The sequence below is a fragment of the Didymosphaeria variabile genome (genome assembly GCF_027946475.1).
Source record: "Didymosphaeria variabile strain IMI 356815 chromosome Unknown scaffold_6, whole genome shotgun sequence".
NCBI lineage: Eukaryota > Fungi > Ascomycota > Dothideomycetes > Pleosporales > Didymosphaeriaceae > Didymosphaeria > Didymosphaeria variabile.
In genome coordinates, this window is record NW_026611625.1 from 358,929 (window position 1) to 380,291 (window position 21,363).

Below are 21,363 nucleotides of genomic sequence, written 5' to 3' on the forward strand. Positions count from 1 at the left end.
GCCCGCCTCGGCTCGATAAACACTCAGCCTCTGCTTTCACCACATCTGGAAGCGCCTTCACGATGACGGCTGGAGAAGCGACTGCTACTCATGCGACGAACACGCATTCGAAGGACCCTGCAAAGGGATCGGCACAAGCTGTGTCCGTTCTCTTCGTCTGCCTAGGCAACATTTGTACGCGTGCCAGATTTGTTCTTCGCGCACAGCTAACTCCAACAGGCCGCTCGACCATGTCTGAAGGCGTGTTCCAATCGCGTAAGTTGACCTTAGCTGCCCATTCATGTATCAAACTGACTTCCACAAGTGACCCGCCCACCGCTTGCGTCGCCCCATCCTCTCATCCGCAACATCGACTCGTGCGGCACTGGCGCATACCACGTTGGCGACGATCCCGATTCGCGCACCATGCAGACACTTAAGAAGAAGGGCATTACCAGCTACACACACGCCGCGCGCAAGTTCAGACCATCCTCGGACTTTGCAGAGTTCGACTACATCTTAGCCATGGACGACAATAACTTGGAAGACTTGCTGGATCTGCGCGCGCGGGAGGTGAAGCGGAAGGGCGGCGAGGAAGGAGTGGGAAAAGTCATGCTGTTTGGAGATTTTGGAGGGAAGCAGAGAAGAGGCGGAAGAGGTGAGGAGGTGCAGGACCCGTACTATGGCGGCAACGACGGGTTCACGATGGCATACGAGCAGGCTGTGAGGTTCTCGAAGGCGTTTCTAGAGGCGCTGGAGAATGGAGAGCTGAGTTGAGCATCACGGACAGTAGCATGAGAGACGAAAGACACTATGATACCCATCTAGATATGATGCACAGGACGTTATAGAGCAATGGTACCAAGAGGCGACGAGCTAGCCTCGGGCTTATTCGGAAGACGGCACATTTTCTGCGCGCAGATACGAGTTGCGACTGACCGGACGCATCGTCGCCCTGCTCGCTACTGGAGCCCAAATACGGACGTACAGGAGCGTCAGCCGTACGCCCCATAGCCAAACCAATTCAGCTAAAATTGATGAAGGAATCGCAATCTCGAGAGGAGCAAAGAGCAAAGAGACAAGAGTTGAGTCTGCCTTTCAATTGTTCCGCACGTAAACAAAGCAGTTCGTCGATCCTAAGCCACGATGAATAAAGTCAGTGTGCCACGCAATGCAGGGCTGTCAGCGGTATATTTAGAACGGGTTCGCTCGCGGAGGGGTGCGGCGGTGCGTGTGGCGCAAAGAGAGCCACCGCCGCTATCCGCTTGTCATGTGTGTTGCAGGGGCGCAGACCAGTTTCAGGCTGGCGAGTGAGCGTTGAGCGAGGAGATAGCGGCTGAGCGGTGCAAATATTTCAAAAGCACTCGCACCGAGCAGACACGCTCACGAGAATTCGTTTGGAGTCTCATTTGCTCGCCGTCACTGTGCCGTGATCCATCGCTCGTTGCGCAAAGCCGCCGTTGCTGGGTAAACAATCGCACTACGCCTGTCTCCACAAAACCTATCTGAAACCAACGCGCTTAGCCACAAAGCGCATCATCGTGGAGAATCACCAAGCACTGCTTCGACATTCGCTGGGTTGCGCTGTCGTAGGTAAACAAGAAGCCTGCCTCGGTGATCTCATTCTCCCGCCGCTGCCAAGGACGTTTGAAGTTTGAGGACGCAGCAAAGCAACCAGGCATCTCCCCTTCACAATGTCTGGCTATAATCGTCTTGGTATGTCGTCTTCGCCCTGCCCCCCAGAAAGCTTATAGTGCTGCGGATTGCCGCGTGGCCCTGAACCGCGCCTCCCTCGCTTGGTCTTATCATTCCTGCACTTTAGCTATACCCAGCTACACAGAGGCCTACAAATCGACCTTGTCGCCGACGCAGCGCTATAATCGCCTATTCAACAACATTAACTATCGCTATCGCGCGGAGGAAGTTGTACACAATCGCTGACCGCACACCACATAGACGAGGACATGGATCCGCGACGGCCAGGTCGGACGCCCTCGCCAGGGCATCCACTGGCGAACTACCAGCTTGATAGCTATTCACATTCGCAAGCCGGCCCGCTGGAAATCCCCATGGGTCCTGGGCCCGGTCCTGGCACACCAGGTGACAGGCTCCAAATACAGCCAAGTGTATGTGTGTTCGAGATGCGCACGAAGGATATGGAACTGATTGCGCACAGTATTCGGTCGAAAACATTCCCTACGGCGCAACCGATTATCACGACGATTACATATCGCATCCGCATCCGCAGCCGCATCGCCAGGACAGTAATTACTCGCTCGATCCTCAAGCGCATCACGATGCGTACTACAACCCGCCCTACGATCCTTCACCGCATGACGAGAGCCCGCACCCATATGGCGCACAGCCTGACCACTACTGGCAAGACGATGATAGGCGGCCCATGATAGGCGGTGCCGACGCTTATGGACCAGATCCGCATGAGCCACTCGATCACGATGAATACCATCCAGGCGACGACAGTCACCTACACGCTGAGAACCCGTTTCATGATGAGCCGCTGCCCACTCCGAGCCCTGCGCCCATAAAACGATGGAAGACGGTCAAGGAGGTGCAACTGTTCAAAGGAAATTTGGTGCTCGACTGCCCGATTCCGCCGCGGCTGCTCAATCAGGTCCAGCATGCACAGCCTCCAGAGCGTGACGAATTCACGCATATGCGCTACTCGGCTGCCACATGCGACCCTGCCCATTTTGACGAGGAGCGCTTCACACTGCGACAGAAGCTATTCGCAAAGCCGAGACACACCGAGTTGTTCATCGTCGTTACCATGTACAACGAAGAGGACGAGCTGTTTGCGCGAACCATGATGGGTGTGATCAAGAACATCGAGTACATGAACTCGCGTACAAACAGCAAGACGTGGGGCAAGGACGCGTGGAAGAAGATCGTGGTCTGTGTCGTCAGCGATGGTCGTGCTAAGATCAATCCAAGAACGCGGGCCGTGCTAGCGGCGCTCGGTGTCTACCAAGATGGCATTGCCAAGCAGCAGGTCAACGGCAAAGATGTGACTGCACATATTTATGAGGTGATTTGTACATTTGGTGCATTTTAAGCGGAGCTAACACATATATAGTACACTACGCAAATGACCCTCGACATCAAAAAGGGTGTTGTGGGTGTCAAGAAGGGCAACACACCTGTGCAGATGCTTTTCTGCTTAAAGGAGAAGAACCAGAAAAAGATCAATTCGCACAGATGGTTCTTCCAAGCTTTCGGAGCGGTGCTCGATCCGAACATTTGTGTATTGCTGGACGCTGGAACCAAACCCGGCAAAGACTCCATCTACCATCTTTGGAGAGCGTTCGATTTGGAGCCCATGTGCGCCGGCGCTTGCGGTGAGATCAAAGCTATGTTGGTCCACGGGAAGAAGCTGTTGAACCCGCTTGTTGCGACGCAGAATTTTGAGTACAAAATGAGTAACATCCTGGACAAGCCGCTGGAGTCTGCATTCGGGTTCATTTCTGTGCTTCCAGGAGCTTTCTCCGCCTACCGCTACGTCGCTTTACAAAACGACAAGACGGGTACTGGACCTTTGGAGAAATACTTCCTCGGTGAAAAGATGCATGGAACGAATGCTGGTGTGTTTACAGCTAACATGTATCTTGCCGAGGATCGTATCCTTTGCTTCGAACTCGTCTCAAAGAGGAATTGCCACTGGATCCTGCAGTACGTCAAGTCTGCCAACGGAGAGACGGACGTTCCGGTCGAGATGGCCGACTTTATCCTGCAGCGAAGACGATGGCTGAACGGTTCCTTCTTCGCCGCTGTGTACGCCTTGGCCCATTCCTTCGACATCTTCCGCAGTGACCACTCGTTCCTTCGAAAGATGATGTTCCTTGTGGAATTCTTCTATCAGACCATCAACATGATTTTCGCCTGGTTCGCTCTCGGTAACTTCTTCCTGGTTTTCGTCATCTTGACCAAGTCACTCTCCACGGAAATTGGCACAGCTGGAAAAGTCCTCTTCATCATCTTCGAATGGTTATATATCGGCGTCCTGATCACATGTTTCATCCTTGCGCTCGGTAATCGACCACAAGGATCAAATCGATGGTATATGAGTATGGTATACTTCTGGTGCATCATCATGGCATACCTCATGTTCGCCTCAATATTCATCACGGTCAGATCGGTCCAGGAGCAAATCAAAACCAATAAAGGGTTCAATGTCGGCGATATCTTTGCAGACAAGATCTTCTTTACCTTGGTGGTATCACTTGCTTCGACATACCTCATGTGGTTCATTGTCTCGATCCTCTTTTTGGACCCATGGCACATGTTTACGTGTTTCATCCAGTATCTCCTCATGACGCCGACCTATATCAACATCCTTAACGTGTACGCCTTCTGCAATACGCACGACATCACCTGGGGTACCAAGGGCGACACCAAAGCGGAGAAGCTGCCCTCGGTCACAACAAAAGCAGACGGAAAGGCCGAGATTCACGCGCCGACCGACGATGCCGATCTCAACACCCAGTACGAAGCGGAGATCCAGGTCTTTTCCACGAAGTACAAAGAGCCGGAAAAGGTTGTGTCTGATTCCGACAAGCAGGAAGACTACTACAAGGGCTTCCGTTCTGGTGTTGTGCTCTTCTGGATGTTCTGCAATTTGGCGCTTTGCGCGGCTGTGCTGCAGACGGGTGGACTGGAGGTTACGGTTAGCGATCCGGATGAGGCGGCACAGAAGAAGACTGATGCGGCGACGATCTATCTCGCGGTTGTGCTGTGGAGTGTGGCGGGCCTGTCGCTGTTCAGGTTCATCGGGGCGATGTGGTTCCTCGTCGTGAGGATGGTGAGTTCTCCCCGCTTCGTTCGAGTTGCGCAGGATACATGCTAACGTTGAATAGTTCCGCGGTGTGTAAAGTACAGACATTTGACGCTGGGACTTCACCATCCTTGCTGTGTCTGAGTTTGTCTGTAGCTGTTTGGCTATCTCTCTGGACCGGTATCCAGTCTGCGGTTTTGTATACCATGTTGTGCGATGCCGGCGTTTGTCGTTTGGGGTTCGCATTGGGGTATGATTACGAGCGTGCATGACTTTGATACCAATACCAATGGACGTTTTTGTCTTGCTCTGTCACCGTGTGGAATTGTTTGATGGTGTCGCGGTTGTGATGTTTGCGCCCCGGCGTCTTCGTGTGCAGGGTCAAAGGACAGGTGCTCTTGCGGTGTTGCAAGCCTTCACTCTCGTTACCCATCGTGTGGATGCATGCCAGTTAACTTGTGCCGCGCTGTGGTCTAAAGGCTTTTTTTTTTCTCTTTGTATGTGCTTGAGGAAGTTTGACGCGTGGATGCTGTGGTAGCTGGCGTTTTGCACGCTTTCCTGTGGCACTCTTCTGTGTCTTTGTTATTGCTCTGCAGTTACAGCTGTACAAAAGCAGCTTCAGGACAGTGCGCTTGGTCCAGTGACCGTATGTAGTCCATCGGCGCCATCTGAATGACGATGAGCTAGTAACGTGTCTGCTCGGCTTAAGCCGTCCCTCGGACGAGGTCCAGTATGCAGTCTCTCACAACGTTCTCTCACCACGAGGCCGCTCAGAACGTGCGTACATCCTCGTGCTTCTCTAATGGCTTCGTCACTTGGTGAAGCTGTTCTCTTACTGCCGAGATAGTCCGTTGAAAGCGCGTCCAGTGGTTGTCCCTCACCTGACACGTGGAAGCTGTCCTCGTCCTTTCCATTGCAACCGTGCTTGCCTTCCACTGCAACCGCGCTTGCCTCACCTTCACCTAGCAACCAGCTCCTTCCTCCCTCTACTCTCACGACGCCCGGATTTTCTCGGCTCCGATCCACATATAAGAAGCAGCCGTCTTTACCATCTCTTCTCTTCTTCCTTACCACTACATCTTGTTCCTTCGCTACGACGTCCGCAAAGTACTTGCGAGGTGCCCTGTGCGAACGACACGTACACAACAAGGTAAGTACCCCGCCGCGTACACCTTCGCCAGACACCGAGGAGCTCGTTTCCAGGGACTTTTCGCCCCTGCTGTTGTAGCTCAGCCGTCCCTTTTCGCTGTGCTTTGCTCTGGGCTGAACAAGATGCTGACCTCGCCATTAGACGTCACAAGCCTCTCACAGCTTCGGCCGACTCGACTGTAATGTCTTGGGGTACTGATGGTAAGTGGCACACCACAACCTATCTGACCCTGCTAACCCTTCTACAGGTGCGGATGCCTGGGGTTCCGGCGGCGGCGGAGGGGACGACAGCTGGAACGGCGGCGCCAACACTGCAACTGCCAACGCCGGCGGTGAGTCCTGGGGCGCTGGCGGCGATGATTCTGGCGGCGGCGGAGGTGGCGATGCCGGTGACAGGACTTGCCGAGTGTATGTTTTTCTTGTTTGCACCCTTGAATACCGGTTGTACTGACACACCATAGCTGCAACCAAGTTGGCCACTTTGCTCGCGACTGCCCTGACAAGCCTGAGGGTGGCGGTCTTACTGGCGAGTGCTTCAACTGCGGCGAGGTCGGGTGAGTGAGCTCCAGTCAATTGGCACTGAGACATGGTCGCTAACCCAGCTACAGTCACAATAAGGCTGACTGCACCAATCCCAAGGTCGATCGTCCCTTCACCGGCACTTGCAACTCCTGCGGTGTTGAAGGCCATAGTGCGCGCAGCTGTCCCAGCGCTACTTGCAGGCTCTGCGGCGAAGCTGGTCACAAGGCCCTCGAGTGCAGCTCCCGCCGCAAGATCGACTGGACCGGCGTCCCTGAGCTAGAGGCCGAAGAGGCCTGGATGAAGCTTGTTACTGCATCAGACGAGAAGGACCTGGATGCGTTCCGTACCTGCCTGCGCGCATACGCTCGTGCCATCGACGGCGAGTTCAACGTGTCCGAGGTCGAGACTGCACTTCGCGACTCAGAGCTGTCAATCTTCCTGATAGCTCTCAAGCAAGAAGTCGCTCCATACATGACTATCGTGGATCTCATCGGCAATCCGGACCGAGAGTTCGTCCTTTCGATCCAATTGTCGGCTAAGCCTCGCCGTGCCAAGTTGGCACAAGGTTGGCCTGCGGATGCTGCAGAGAACCTGGAGCGACTCAAGTCCGCCGGCTTCGTTCAAGATCGCGGCGTGCCCATGTGCTCGAACTGCAATGAGCTCGGCCACGTGAGGAAGCACTGCAAGCAAGAGCTTGTTGAGCACGAAAAGACGGCTCCGGTCATTAACTGCGTCTACTGCAAGGAGGAGGGCCATCGTGCGCGCGACTGCCCGAAGGAACGCATCAGCCCTTTTGCCTGCAAGAACTGCAAGCAGGAAGGTCACAAGGCAGCTGATTGCCCCGAGCCTCGTTCGGCTGAGGGCGTTGAATGCCGCAAGTGCAATGAGACTGGCCACTTCTCACGAGACGTAAGTTGTTTCAACTCGTATTGTTAGGAAGTTGCTGACTTTGTTGCTTAAATAGTGCCCTAACGTCGAAGCTCGTCCACCCCGAACTTGCCGCAACTGCGGCTCTGAGGATCATATAGCCAAGGAGTGCGACCAGCCGCGCAACCCTGACAACGTAACTTGCCGCAACTGCGAGAAGCAGGGTCACTTCTCACGCGACTGCCCCGAACCGAAGGATTGGTCCAAGGTCAAGTGCTCGAACTGTGGTGAGATGGGTCACACCATTAAGGTGAGCGTTCCCCTCTACAAGAAGATGCTTCTGCTAACTGCCTCAGCGCTGCAAAGAGCCCATTGATGGAGGTGATGCTGCCGGAGATGGTGGTGCCGTCGGAGGAGGAGGCGGCCAATGGGAAGCTTCCGGCAATGCTGGTGCTGCTGCGTCTGGCAACGCTCCTGGAGGTGGGGACACTTGGGGAAGCGGCGGCGGCGGTGGCTGGTAAATCATTGCACGGTCTACTGCTGACAATTGGCATGCGTTTGTGGGGTCGATCACGGGTGGAAAAAAGTCGGCGGCAGGAGATGGTGAAGCCGAATTGGTATGACGTGTGATGGTACGCGTTGTGGTGTAGGCCATCAAGTTGTCGTCCAGGTTACCAGTTTCCTGCAGACTGGAGGAACGTAACTGTGCGATGTCTTGTATCGACTGCGAGATGGCTTTCCAAATGGATGAGCTACGCAGATTTCAGTATTGGGATAGTTTCCATTCAAGAGTCCAACGTACCGACACAGACCCATGCTTCTGAGTTGCTGTCGCCCGAACATCGATGTTGCTGTCGGTCTTGAAGCTGATATAGAAGTAAAGGATGAAGGCCCAGCACCCTCCACATGTGCACACCAACGCTAAGGTCGATCGATGGGTGGACTAAATCGAAGCCGTCCTTGAATATACTCCGACTCCGCTCAACCGTATACCATGGAGTATTTTTATTGTCTGACTGGGTTTGCTCTACCGCACGGATCATTTACGGCCGAAAGGTATACAAGCATCCCCAAGAATCATGTTCTAGACTTCCCGGTGTACCAGGTCATAGTAAGGCGGTCTGAACGATCCAAAGTGGGCGGTATTAAAGAGGCATGAGAGGTTGCTAACACGAAGGCTCCTACACCCTCCAGGAAGTGCGGGTGTGTAGCGTGTCCGGGGGGATCAGACCTTCTTGTGGTCCTTCACAAGGAGAAAATCCCTGCCCCGCTACGCACCCGTACTTCCTGGGAGGGTGTAAGCTAGCTAAGCTAGCCAGTCTAACCAGTTTTAGCGACGACAACTTGGCGGTACACAGACCTGGGGCCTTCCCGCGCACACTGTTTGCAACACGTCTACGACACAAGACCCTCAAATCGGGGATCCAGCGGGGCAAAATGAGGGACCAAAGCACCACTATGGCGATCGCGGAGCAGCCTACGAGCCCGGCTTTCACGCGCCTGCCCAACGAACTGCTCAACATGATATTGGAGCAGATGGCGATAACCTCGAAGGGATACTGGCGTATTATGTATGTTACATTGCCCCTACCTAGCTCATCACAGTGGACTACAACATGTTTGCACGCATATCTGACAGACCGTAGCAATGACTACCCCACCCTGAAGAACCTCCGCCTAGCGTGCAGACAATTTGCTTACCTGCCCATGGTCTTGGACATGCTCTTCAACACTGTGCGCCTCGTTGCTTCTGCGGAGCACGTAGAACACGTAGCTAAAACGGATCTTTCGATGCTAAAGCAGTATGTGAAGAGCGTAACTCTCGAGCCAACCAAGGAGAGCTGGGTGACAAAGCGCGAGCTCTTCGACGACATAGTTCTCGTAAGGCCATTTTACGTAGCCCTAGATGCATTTCATGATGAAATCCGCATAACAGGAGGGTATAGGTCGTTTCAAGAGGGAAATACCAAGAAAGCGAAGGAACTCAAGGATTTGGGTGTCAGGGCCTTTACCGAGAAACATTTGCCCCAGGGTCAAGCGCTGTTTTCGGAGGAGGAGCTGGCGGCCGGATACGAAGCGTACATGTCTCGTGCCAATGCAGCGAAGGCCGTGCTTGAAAGTGGGCAGCTGGCAGCAACATGGGCGAAGGCGTTGAGCCAGCTGGACCGTGTAGAGGGTGTTTCGGTCAGTTACTGGGATTTCGACGATGATATCTCAAAACATCATGTTAGCACCCAGGGGAAAAGCTGGAAAGAGTTGGGACCGGTGGTGTATGGGCATCATCACCCGCATGACCGCTCTCCTCACAATGAGACGCACTGTAGGAAGGTGCAGGCGCCGGTAGGGGAGGCGTTGTTCGATGCCGCATTGGAGAGTCTGGCTACCTCCACAACGAAAATCAAGCTGCTGACCATCGATTGCTACGGCACAGGCGAGTTCGCATGGGCGGACAACGTACGCGTCGCGGGCTTGGACTTGTGTGTGACGCCTCAGCCATTCACCCTTGGAGTAGATGCTAACCAGCCTCACAGCACCAAGCTCACTCACCTCACCTTCAACCCGCGCGCCGAAGAACTCGGCGAATCTCTCTCCTGGGATGGCGACCGGACCGCAGCTGTCGAGACCCGCAGCGGCAAAGCGATTAGTGCACTCCTCCAGCGCTGTGCAGCGTCTCTCACAGACTTGGACCTGCTCACTGGCGCCTCCTTCTGCCCGAACGTGTGGCCGCCGCAGGATGTGGACGTGAAGGACCTCCCGGACCTCCCCTTGCTGACCAACTTGGCCACGGCCACCACACTCAATCTCGACAGCTTCCCCGCTTGGCTGCAGACCAAGTGTCGAGCGCTCACGCGGCTGCAGCTGCAAACGTGTTTTGGGCGGGGCGCGAGCTCGTGGCGGGCTCTCTGGGACGCCATACGGTGCGTACGCCCCAACTTGCTCACACTGGATCTATTCTTATTGTGCTAAAGGTACCACCCCAATCGCATGCAGCTGGACTTCGACCAGATCCCGTGCAATGACGCGGCGGAGATTAGTCTGAGTCACTACACAGGGGAGGCGAGCACCGAGGAAGAGGACGAGGATCCATGGATGGATATTGACCGTAGCTTGTGCAATTATTTGAGTGACAAGGGGGAGTGGAACAGGAGTTGTAGGGAGTGGTTTGGGGATGGAGGGAGCGACGATGAGGAGGATAGTGAAGACGACGATGACGAAGGCGACGATGGAGACGAGAACGGTGATGGAGACGAGAACGGTGATGGAGACGAGAACGGTGATGAAGACGAAGAGATGGGGAGTGGCGGTGACGACAATGATGATTCGGAGGGCAATTGATGATAGCATAAGTAAACTTTTGTCCAGCCACGGATCGCTGGAAGAGGATATGTCGTTCTCCTACATTGCAGTGTGTCCCTATCAATTACATACCAATGAGTGTGACATACAAGTGCGCTCGCTGTGTCCACTGATATGCGACTACCTACGCGTACTTCATGAAGGACCCTATGACGCCTTGTGCAACATGGATGGAGCGATGGCCCAACGAAGATGCATTGGGCCGATCGGCTCGCTCCGCAAACGTGACTGCCATGGGCCCACCCACGATGCACGGCAGAGGTCAGCTGGGCTCGTCGCGTGGTGGGCAGCCGGAGCGAGTCAGCATCCTGGAGCTGACGCTGTGCTCTTATCCAGTCATTACGTTGTGCGCGGTGACGACATTGTTTTCACCAAACTTCATTATGACTTTTTCTCTTTTGCGTGTGTGAACAGGACAGAAGGCCGTGTCGTAGCCGCGAATGGGTCTGTGCACGGAGCTGTGAGGGGTTGCGAAGTCGCAGCAAGACCGTCATCGCAGTTCGTGCCTTCGCGTTCATCCAGGCGCTGCTATCCTCTGTCCTCGCGCGCGCCCTCGTCCAGCACCACCGCGTCCTGTGTCTGTCAGCCCGGCCGCATATTGAAGAGCTTTCCGCCCGTCCTCGGCCGCTGTCCAGACTCGTGTCGTCGCCCCACTTCCGCTCCGTCCAACGCACGCCTCCACGATAGCCGCGCCCCAGCTTTTCCCCGCCGCCCCGAGACCTCTTTTCACCGATCAGCAGGAAAAACTTCAGAAGGCTGCTCCGGCGCATACGAAGCTGTAAAGACCCCTTTGTCGGTCAATGGTACACTCGCCAGCGCGTCGGTAGCAGTGGGGCAGCGTGAGCGTTGGGCAACAACGTTGTGACGGCCTGCTGGAGCTGGTGGACTGGTTGACAGACGAACGTGCCCACGTCCAGAGCTCCTGCGATCGCAAGCACTTACAACTCGATACACTTTACCTCGACCGCAGCCTTGCTGCTACCAAAGTCGAACCCAAGCCATGTCGGCCGCAATCGACAATGAAGACTTGGAGGAGCTGTCCATCTCCATGCCTGCGCAAAGGCGAACCTCTGCCCGACCGCCTGACATGGCGTCTACGCCGGTAGCGCCTACGACGGCCGCGCAGGAGACCAAGATCAAGGCCGATCCGAAGACGAGCCAGCGCCTCGGCCAGTATACTATCGTCAAGACGCTCGGCGAGGGCTCGTTCGGCAAGGTCAAGCTGGCCACCCACCAGGTCAGCGGCCAGAAAGTCGCGTTGAAGATCATCAACCGGAAGAGACTGGTGACAAGGGACATGGCCGGCCGCATAGAGCGCGAGATCCAGTATCTGCAGCTGCTGCGGCATCCGCACATCATCAAGCTGTAAGTGAAACCGAATTTGTCCAGGCGCCTATGCTGACTCTCCCTAGATATACGGTGATAACAACGCCGACCGAGATTATCATGGTGCTCGAGTATGCCGGTGGAGAGCTGTTCGATTACATTGTAAATAACGGACGACTTCCCGAGGCCCAGGCCCGCAAGTTCTTCCAGCAGATAGTATGTGCTGTTGAGTACTGCCATCGTCACAAGATTGTTCATCGAGATCTAAAACCGGAGAACCTACTGCTCGACGATCACTACAACGTCAAGATTGCCGATTTCGGTCTGAGCAACATCATGACCGATGGCAACTTCCTGAAGACGAGCTGCGGGAGCCCCAATTATGCCGCGCCCGAAGTCATCTCTGGTAAGCTCTACGCTGGGCCTGAGGTCGATGTTTGGAGTTGCGGTGTCATCCTCTACGTACTGCTAGTGGGACGGCTGCCATTCGACGACGAGTATATACCAACACTGTTCAAGAAGATTGCGGCGGGCAACTACAGCATCCCGAGCTACCTGTCACCAGGCGCCGTAAATTTGATTAAGAAGATGCTTATGGTGAATCCGGTCCACCGCATCACAGTGAACGAGATCCGCCAAGATCCTTGGTTTACCAAAGATCTTCCGGCATATCTCTCCCTGCCACCAGAGGATTTCTACGACACCGGTGTCGATCCGAACAAGGCCATCGATCCAAGAAGTTTAGCGCCGTCACAATCCGAGGTCGTCGTGCAAAAGCTCCACGAGACGGTCGTTGGTAAGCTAGGGAAAACAATGGGCTACGCGAAGAACGATGTTCAAGAAGCACTCGCTCGCGATGAGCCAAGCGCAATCAAGGATGCCTACTTGATTGTCCGCGAAAATCAGATGATGAAGGAAAATCGTAAGTCACACATCCCTGTCCGGTTATATCTCTGCTGTTGAACATCCTGGTCCCAAGTCTTCTGACTACGGCACGTTACATAATAATATGCTTTCCCAAACTGCCATAACACGGTAAATTGAGAGCAATATGCTGACTTGTATGTAGCGTTGGTCACTGGAGACAAGAGCCTCCAACCTTTCCTTGCCCAGTCGCCTCCAAGTCAACATGACTATATGGGCTCAATTCCCGAAGCGCTGAGCAGGAGCAGGCCGCAAATAATACCTCCGCCGCCCGACCACGAACGCGCACGGCAAGGATCGACGTCAAGCAGCCAAATCACAAGTATCCGTTCCCCGGTGAGCACAATAGCAGTATTGCCGAGCAGTCTTCCAGAATATCACAAGGCGTACATGAAAGGCCATCCGAAACCAGGCATGAACCCCCAAGATACTGACACTGCGCCACATCCCTTGCAGTCGGAAGAGGAGCGAGCTGTGCAAGCACGACGTCTGCGACCCAACTTCAGAGCCGTCCCTGATACCAGTAGGCCGCGGCCTGAGCCCATGACTGCGCTGCCATCCAAGAAGACCAAGCCCGTCAAATGGCAGTTTGGTATACGGTCTCGGAATCAACCAGCCGAGGCCATGCTGGCTATCTTTAAAGCTCTCAAGGCAATGGGCGCGGACTGGGAGGTACCCAAGATAAGGAGGGCCGGTGGCGGCAGCCAGTCCCGCAGCCGAAGTGGCTCGCGGCATTCTGGCTCTCACTCAAGACAAAATTCTCGCAGCCGTTCACGTGGCTCTTCGATATCTTCGTCTTCGCAGGATGACTACGAGATGTCGGATCGCGAGCAAGCCCCCGACATCTCTCCCGATCGGCGAAACCTCAGGGTCCGTAATGGTAATGGAGAGGAGCAGTCAAGGGGGCGCCAGAGGAAGCACTATAGTGTCGCCAACGACTGGGGATATAGCATCCCCGAAGACCCCTGGGTGATCAACGCACGCTTCCGCAAGGACGGCATGTACCCCCCTGGCGTCGCACACCCATCATCAACACACTCCTCCCGCGTGGACCTACAGCAGGATCCCGCCGCGCTCCGTCGCCGCTCATCAACAAATACCTCGCATTCGTCGCTCAATCACGTCGATGGCATCACCTCCCTCCCCTCGGCAGAACGCGACGCCAGCGGCTCCCAAGCAGGCGATTCCGTCGCCGGCAGCACGCGCTACGCCGGCACCGACGAGGCCGTCTACATCTACCTTACAATCCAACTTTACAGCATCGACCGCGACTTCTTCGTCGTAGACTTCAAGTGCGCGGGCTACGAGCGCCTCGTCGCCAACCTCGTGCACGAGATCAAGGCGACGTCTGACTCCTCGCTTTCGCTGTCCCAACTGGCGAATAACACAGGTGGCCACGACGACGGGTGGGACGACGAAAAGGGCGTTTGGCGGCAGCTAAACGAGGGCGCGCTGCCGGAGGAGGTGGCGCGCGAGGTGCGGGAGCATGGCGCGGTGCTGAGGGAGAGAGTCGTCGAGAAGGGCGCAGGACGTAAGGAGGGGGAGAAGCGGTGCACGAGCCCGTTTCCGTTCTTGGATGTGGCGAGTACGCTTATTTTGCAGCTTTCTGGAGAGTAAGTGAAAAGGGGAGGCATCTAGGGGTGGGGAGGAGTATTCGGGTAAGGTGGGAGGTGCATGGGCGTGTGTGGATGGGGTTCTTCTCTAGACGGGCGGGCGGCATTGGGGATATCGATATCAAGATCATTGGTACGAAAACTGTCTGTCTGTGCATTTCTAAACTGCACATAATAATAGGACTCAAGTAGTGACTTTGTAAAGTTCTTATCTTGGCTTTATCGATGGTATAATGTGCTCATCTGCATGACAGCCGAATGGTAATAGTGGCACGTAGCCCCTGATGCTTCGCCCGGCTGTAATTGAATATGCGATTCCACCGCTTACCCACCCTTCCAAGAATACGCTCGAGAACTTTGGCCATTAAGTATTTGGCTAGCAATGGGCATGCATTGGTGCAGGCAGGCCAGGGATCACGCACGCTCTCTCTTTCCTCGCTCGAGCAAACACCGAGAACATTTCGCCCTACCTCCTCTGCAGTAATTTTCCAGCCAGCGTCGTCGTCTACACAAGCCCTATCATTACGCCCAAGCGCGCTAACTCGGGAGGTATACTCTTCCGTATCTAGCTTGCTTGCCCTCGGCGCTGTGTTACTGTGATACCATATGGCACATGCTAAAACCCCAGTGCCCTCGAACTTACAACTCACACTCAGAGCAGAGCTGGGGCGTTATACTCTATTACATTGTACGCATGCTTGTCCCGCTTCTTTCTCCCTAAATAGTATAGTAGTACCTTTGCATTATTCTATTCCAGGCACGCCATACACACTACACTGACGTTGTTCCAGCTAGAATAGAAAAAGTACTGTGTGTGAAGTTTAGATACTGCATGGAATAGTGCGAGGCTGCGTATGATTCTCGCGCGTATGTACATCCACGAACGTCCACGTAAAGCTCAAGTCAGTCGCGCTTCGCAACGCAACACAGCACAAGACAAGACAACTTAACACAAGAACGAGCAAGTCTTCCATCTGCCTCGCCTCGCCCTGTCTAGTCCCAGCGCCTCAAACATACTATACCGTTATCCCTCGTTCCTTGCGAACCAAGGCGCTGACTACTCCGTTCAGACGAGTCATGCCCTTCCATTTCCATCTCCTGATACCCATACCGTACCGCCCGCCGATCAAATTCAAATGCAATTTCAAATTCTCACAGGCCACGCCTCTACCTGGTCTGAAAAACAAAAACAACAAAATACCAACAACGCCACACACATCCCAGACTGTGCAAGAAGAAGAAGGAAAGGGGAAAGAAAAAGAAGAAGAAAAAGAAAAAGAAAAAGAAAAAGAAAAAGAAAAAGAAAAAGAAAAAGAAAAAGAAAAAGAAAAAGAAGCAAAATGCGACAAGAGGACATGGATGCGAGCCTAGCCTTGCTCTCAAATGGGTAGACATAAGACAAGGCCAAGTTGCGTGCTAGTCGAAGGTAAGGTGACAGCACTCACAAAAAGAGCAATTTGAACGAGACATGTATATTGCTCGTACAATGAGAATGCGGAGATGGCGCTGGCCCACCAGTGCCTGGACAAGGACGAGGTACCGAAGTAGATTGTCTACACGGTTGGCAATCCTGGACAACATATGCCCAGCACTCCAACACACTGCCCAAGAAATCATCACATGAGGCACAACGAACCAAAATTTGAACACTAATTTCATTCATCGCGTACACGTACATGAATAGGTAGCTGTCTAAGGGCCCCCTTTCAACGCTGGAGCCATCTCCACAAACGCACGCGTCCCACGCATGTTCTGCACTCCGCCCACCACCGCCCTCCTTGTTGCGACGTGAGAAGCAAACAAAAAGCAGGCCCGCATGCTAAACCAGCACACCGCGAAGGAATGAAAGACAAGTGCCGAAGAGCTTGCAAGATCAACAGAAAAGGCCCGGGCCGCCCCGAGGAGCGCAGACAGGCCGGTGTATATGTACGCCCAAACGCCAGCCCAACAATTACCGCCCTTGTATGTACACCGGTAGACGAGGTTACGTAAAGAAAGAGTAGGTATATAAATCGTGATCGCGTATTTTGCGTGCCGTGCCACCCGGTAGGAGATATTTTGGAGTGATGACGAGGTGACGTACGCCAAGGGAATCCGAACGCCCGACCATGCATTGCCAGGGAAGGTGGACCGTCCGAGAAGGGAGAAAGGGGTAAGGTGCTGGAGATTACAAGGTAGTATGAATGGCACTATGCTGAGTGCCGAAGTTGCGTGGCCGCAATGCTGCTGACCAACATGCCATTGACTTGGCGATGTGGAGCATTTATCGAGGCAGTTGCACTGTCAACGCACTCCCAGCACTGTGTTTACCTGGATGTTCGGTAAGCCACTATCCTAGTATTTGGGTGGGTAGGACGCATTCTCCTGGTCCTCTGCACCTGGTCCACGTTGGGATGGGAATACGAACCGGTTCATCATCTGACCGTTGGGTTGCATAGGCATGCCCATATGCACACCGTTAGGCTGTAGCTGGGCAATGCCATACGGGTTTTGATGATTGATGTCGCTGCCGAGGAAATTGTTCATAGCCGCGCCATGTAAGCCTTGGGCCTGAGAGACGGGACAATCCTTGTGTGCAAGGAGGAGCGTCTTGAGGTTGACGATCTCCTCGCGCAGTTGTGTGACGGTAGCTGAGAGAGCATCATTTTCCGTGCTGAACAGTTCCACCTTGGCCTGCAGATTCGCAAGCCACTGCTTCTTGCGTTGACGACATTTGAGTGCAGCAACCCTGTAAATACGTCAGCAAACATGATCTGTATTGAGCAATCGGCAGTGACTGACCTATTCCGTTCGAGGAAGTTCTTGCGCTTCTCCTCGTCGGTCATCTTCTTGCCGCCCATTTCTTCGTTCTTGATGTCATCGTCAGAGTGCATGTCTTCGTCTTCGTCACCGAGAGACGCGGCGACGCTCTTCTTCCTGCTGTTACCCTTTTGTTCCTCTGCCTTTCGTTTGGTGCCGGCAGTCTGCTTTCCATTGGCAGCGCCCTTCTTACCGCGTGAGCGAGTGTTGGTCTTCGCATCCTCACTGTGTCCACTGTCGGAGAAGTCCCCGGTGTCTGCGGAACCAGTCATGCTGTTTATTGAGCCCTTTGTGTTGCGTCGGCTGTTATCGTGATTTACAGGCTGGACAGGCATGTGTCCAGCGTGCATTGCCTGCTGCTGAGGCGGCATGGAATAGGGCTGTTGGCCGTTGCGAGCACCACCGTTCTGTGTTGCAAAAGAAAGCAGGTCATTGGCGGCGTTACTAACGTCGTGGTTGGCATAGGGGTCGTTCTGAGCACGACGCTGCTGAGGCTGTTGCAGAGGAAAGTTGTTTGCTCGATCCATTCCAGCGGTGACGGTATCGGGTTGCGAAGTGGGTCCCGAGGTGATGGGCTTGTTTTGATTGGCTTGAGCAGCGGCACGTAGAGCAGACTGCTGGAATTCGGCAGTGCCTGGTGTAACACCTGCGCTCTGGAGGTTGAAGATGGCCTGGGTATTAGGACTAGGCGCTGGGAACATAGACCCGCCTCCACCAGGCGTTAAACCGGTCCTTAAGGAAGACTCGTTAGGCGTTGGGAAGCCTCTAAAAGATTCGCTGAAATAATCGGTCTGGTTCGTAGGGCCTGTGAGCATAGCAGGACTCAGCGGTCCTGCGCGCAACGATTGCCAGCCAGGGGTGATCCCCGGAAGTGGTGACGGTGACGTGATGTTGGCAACGGGGGGCAAGACGGTCTTTCCGGGAGTTTCGGCAGGTCCTGACTGTCCTGACTGGCCACCTAGATGAAGATCAGTGGGACGGAACAGAGATCTTGGCGAAGGAGAGCATACCGAAAGAAGCTTCAAAAGGATTGGGCTCAACGCTGAAGGTATTGTGCACCCTGCTCGGATGTTAGCGATAATCACAGAGGAAGGGCGACTGAGCGGAAGGCATCAACCAGTCCAAGCAGTCCACAGGTTCCGAATCGAGCAACGCATCGCTCCCGTCGCGAACACTCGGCATCTTCATCGAAGGACGCCTGGGCTGCTCGAGGGAGACGGCGCGAAGGCGATTCAAAGCCTGGACGGGCCGCCTATCATGTGTATATGGGTTCACGTACGTGTTGAAGTAGTCTGGAGTGTCGCCAGTGGTATTCGGTTTCGGCGGCGGGCCCAAAGGCGCATTGGAAGTGGGCGGCTTTGCGTCTGAGTTGCTGGTCTCTTGCGTCGTCGCAACTGGCAGGCATTAGCATGGTACGCGTCGCTGATGGAAGGCGACAGCAGTCGCGACTACCGTGAGAGGACTTACGTTGTGCTTTGTCGGCAGTCTCGACCTTGACGGGTTCTGCAATGGGCGCGGTCAGTGACACTGTGCGACATCGTAGCCATGACGACACCAAGACAAATGTCCATGTATAGTAGGCAGGCGCAAGTGGTGAGGGCAAGGGCAGCAAGACGTGACAATGGCAATTGAGGGCATGCGACAGCAGAACGTACCTTCGACTTTGCTAGGGAGCGACTTCTTTGCGTTATCCTTGGGGCTTGACATGCTTGACGTCGGCGGGTTGGATGTAGCGGCAGCCATTGTGGTGGTTGAGATGACGTCGGCAGGTGACTGCAGGGAGATCTTCGTCTTCGGCGGAACCACCGAGCACTCCTTTCTCACCTCACCAAAAACTCGTATCCGGGGCCTCTAACGGGCGCAACACTCGCGGTCGGATCTCAGGAATGTCGATTCTAGCAAACAATACGTCAGCTCTCATGCGCTTTGGGATGGCGACGCGCTGGGCTGGATGCGACTCGTCGCCGTGCGTGCGCGCGCGCTGAGCAGGCCCTATGCGGAAAGATGGTGGCGAGCGCGAGCGCGACAGCAGCAGCAACAGCGACCAGGCACGCAGCAAGCGCAGCACGCAGGACGAAACAGCATACCCCAGGAACACTTGGAATCGGCGTAGACCGAATGCGGGGTTGCGAATCAAGAAAGTGATCTGGTGCTGGACACTGTCGAAGGCGTTCGACACGAGAAAGAAATTCGTGACGTCAATACGCGTGCACCCCTTACCCTGTGTGATCTGGCTGCAATCGTCTTCGCGCCGGTGCGCAAAGGATCATACGAGGATAGGCGTAGATATCAGGTTGTGAATCCGTCTCAGCGTGGCCGTGGTGTTGCTGCTCGCGGGTGCGGCTCGAGGTGAATGCGTGACGTAGGTGAAGAAGGAGGTGAGGAAACGTCATCGGTCGCTACCGCCCATAGAAAAGCGCGGTGGGCTCCTTCCTTGCCAAGCCCCGCTAACCACGCACCCGACTCCTTGCTAGCCCGCATTACCAATCACATCCTCGCCCTAGCACCAACCCAGCAGTGATTGCCGCATTGCACCATCTGCTTTACCGTCAAAGAACACACTCCCACACTCATTTGCTCGGCACCCCCAGCGACGACCTCCGGAGAGCTCACGTCTTCGCCGGCAACATTTATTGGGCCTGTCGTCCCTTTTTTGCTGACGACATGGACGCCGAGGGAGCACTCGCCGACACGCGGAAAAACGGCTGCCGTTTGCGGTAGCCGACGGATGAGGCTGGCCGCCCGATCGCCATCTGAATCCGCGATCGTGGCCTTCGTTCGTCGTCTATTGCCAGCTTCTAGCGCATTGGGGTACGATCCGCTCCTCGACATTCGAGCGTATCGCAGCAGGCCAATCGCTAAGACGTCGAGAGCCTGTCCAAAGCGCTTCTACATGCTCCGCGGCCTTCTCTGGCCGTTATTCGACCACATGTCGCCAGCTGGTGCGGCTCTGACAGGGAGTGCTGCAGCTTTGCTGGCCTTGCTGACACTAACGCCGCTGGAGTGGTGATGTCTCACTCCAATTGTCAGCCGATTTACCTACTCGCATTTGCACATTCATCGAAGGCAGTTTCACTGGGTTGGTCGAGTCGACATCTCTTTTTGAAGGCGAAAAGGTACAACTACTGCTATAGACAACATGTTGGGGACGGAAGACCGACCCCTGGAGAAGAATCGGAGCAGCTCCCCGATACGTTCGACCACGACATCCATTCCCGAAACCCAAGAGGCCGGGTTACAGGGAGGGTCGTCATGCAAATGGCGTACTTGACTCAATGATAACGATGGTACCTAAGCGAACCTCCATAGTTCGAGTGCTTACTCTTCTTACACGAGCTATCCGCTTCATTCGATGTTTGAATTTATAATCCAAGAGCTTTTGGACGGGCACTTCGACTCTACTGTGGTTGCAGTAGTCCGCTCCAACCACATTTTGCTTCATTCACTAAGGCCTGCCTGGCTCCACGCTCCCAGACAAGCCATTCGATTCACCAGTTGTTGTTTCAGTCGGCCTATCCCCCACTTCTCCGATGGTCTATTCTCCGAGCGCGCTGGCTTTAGCGCATTTCTTCGTAGTAAGCGACCAGGGGCACATCACGTACCATAGTATTAGTATACATGATAGGCCATTCTGTGGGCAGACAGTCGCTTCCACTTCAACTCACTGTGTAACAAATCGCAACCCCTACTACAGGTCGTCTGACTTAGATATGCAAGTACTTATCATCCTCACCATGTTCACGCCATAGGATGCTTTTGTATCTTAGGAAGCAACATTTTCATACAGAATCCTTCTCTGTAGACCTGGCTCTTGAATCCAATGTCCCTCAGCGGACCATATGCCTTTCCAGCGTGCTACCTCAACAGCGATTTCGTCCCGCCAAATCGCTCCTGTCTCCGAGAACAACATGCCACGTCCTAACGCACGCGTCGATCGCTAGAACCCCAGGATGGACCTTCTGCTCAAACAACAATCAACAAGAGTTGCCGTGCCGCCAGCTCATATGCACTAGACCTCTTCACTTCTACACTTTTAAG

The 21,363-nt window shown here is 54.5% G+C and overlaps 5 protein-coding genes across 5 annotated transcripts; 4 read left to right on the forward strand and 1 right to left on the reverse strand.

Moving 5' to 3' along the window:
• Positions 1-230: 230 nt before the first annotated feature.
• Positions 231-756, forward strand: stp1 (Low molecular weight phosphotyrosine protein phosphatase; the record flags this gene model as incomplete). The annotated part of the gene is made up of 2 exons (XM_056216815.1): positions 231-255; positions 305-756. The coding sequence occupies 2 exons, from the start codon at positions 231-233 to the stop codon at positions 754-756; spliced, it is 477 nt and encodes a 158-aa protein (XP_056068371.1).
• A 917-nt stretch (positions 757-1,673) lies between these two features.
• N0V89_008057 (uncharacterized protein) lies at positions 1,674-7,827 on the forward strand (the record flags this gene model as incomplete). Its single annotated transcript, XM_056216816.1, has 13 exons — positions 1,674-1,695; positions 1,936-2,105; positions 2,156-3,025; positions 3,074-4,795; positions 4,851-4,857; positions 5,365-5,414; positions 5,972-6,003; positions 6,060-6,118; positions 6,166-6,325; positions 6,379-6,471; positions 6,526-7,348; positions 7,404-7,616; positions 7,663-7,827. 13 exons carry the CDS (start codon positions 1,674-1,676, stop codon positions 7,825-7,827), a joined length of 4,386 nt encoding a protein of 1,461 aa, XP_056068372.1.
• A 937-nt stretch (positions 7,828-8,764) lies between these two features.
• Positions 8,765-10,642, forward strand: N0V89_008058 (uncharacterized protein; the record flags this gene model as incomplete). Its single annotated transcript, XM_056216817.1, has 3 exons — positions 8,765-8,877; positions 8,953-10,224; positions 10,276-10,642. 3 exons carry the CDS (start codon positions 8,765-8,767, stop codon positions 10,640-10,642), a joined length of 1,752 nt encoding a protein of 583 aa, XP_056068373.1.
• Positions 10,643-11,663: 1,021 nt separating this feature from the next.
• Positions 11,664-14,530, forward strand: SNF1 (Protein kinase; the record flags this gene model as incomplete). The annotated part of the gene is made up of 3 exons (XM_056216818.1): positions 11,664-12,028; positions 12,076-12,911; positions 13,059-14,530. The coding sequence occupies 3 exons, from the start codon at positions 11,664-11,666 to the stop codon at positions 14,528-14,530; spliced, it is 2,673 nt and encodes an 890-aa protein (XP_056068374.1).
• Positions 14,531-16,860: 2,330 nt separating this feature from the next.
• On the reverse strand, positions 16,861-19,068 carry SKO1 (Transcription factor; the record flags this gene model as incomplete). Its single annotated transcript, XM_056216819.1, has 6 exons — positions 16,861-17,254; positions 17,308-18,283; positions 18,336-18,385; positions 18,605-18,719; positions 18,793-18,852; positions 18,981-19,068. 6 exons carry the CDS (start codon positions 19,066-19,068, stop codon positions 16,861-16,863), a joined length of 1,683 nt encoding a protein of 560 aa, XP_056068375.1.
• Between the last annotated feature and the right edge of the window lie 2,295 nt (positions 19,069-21,363).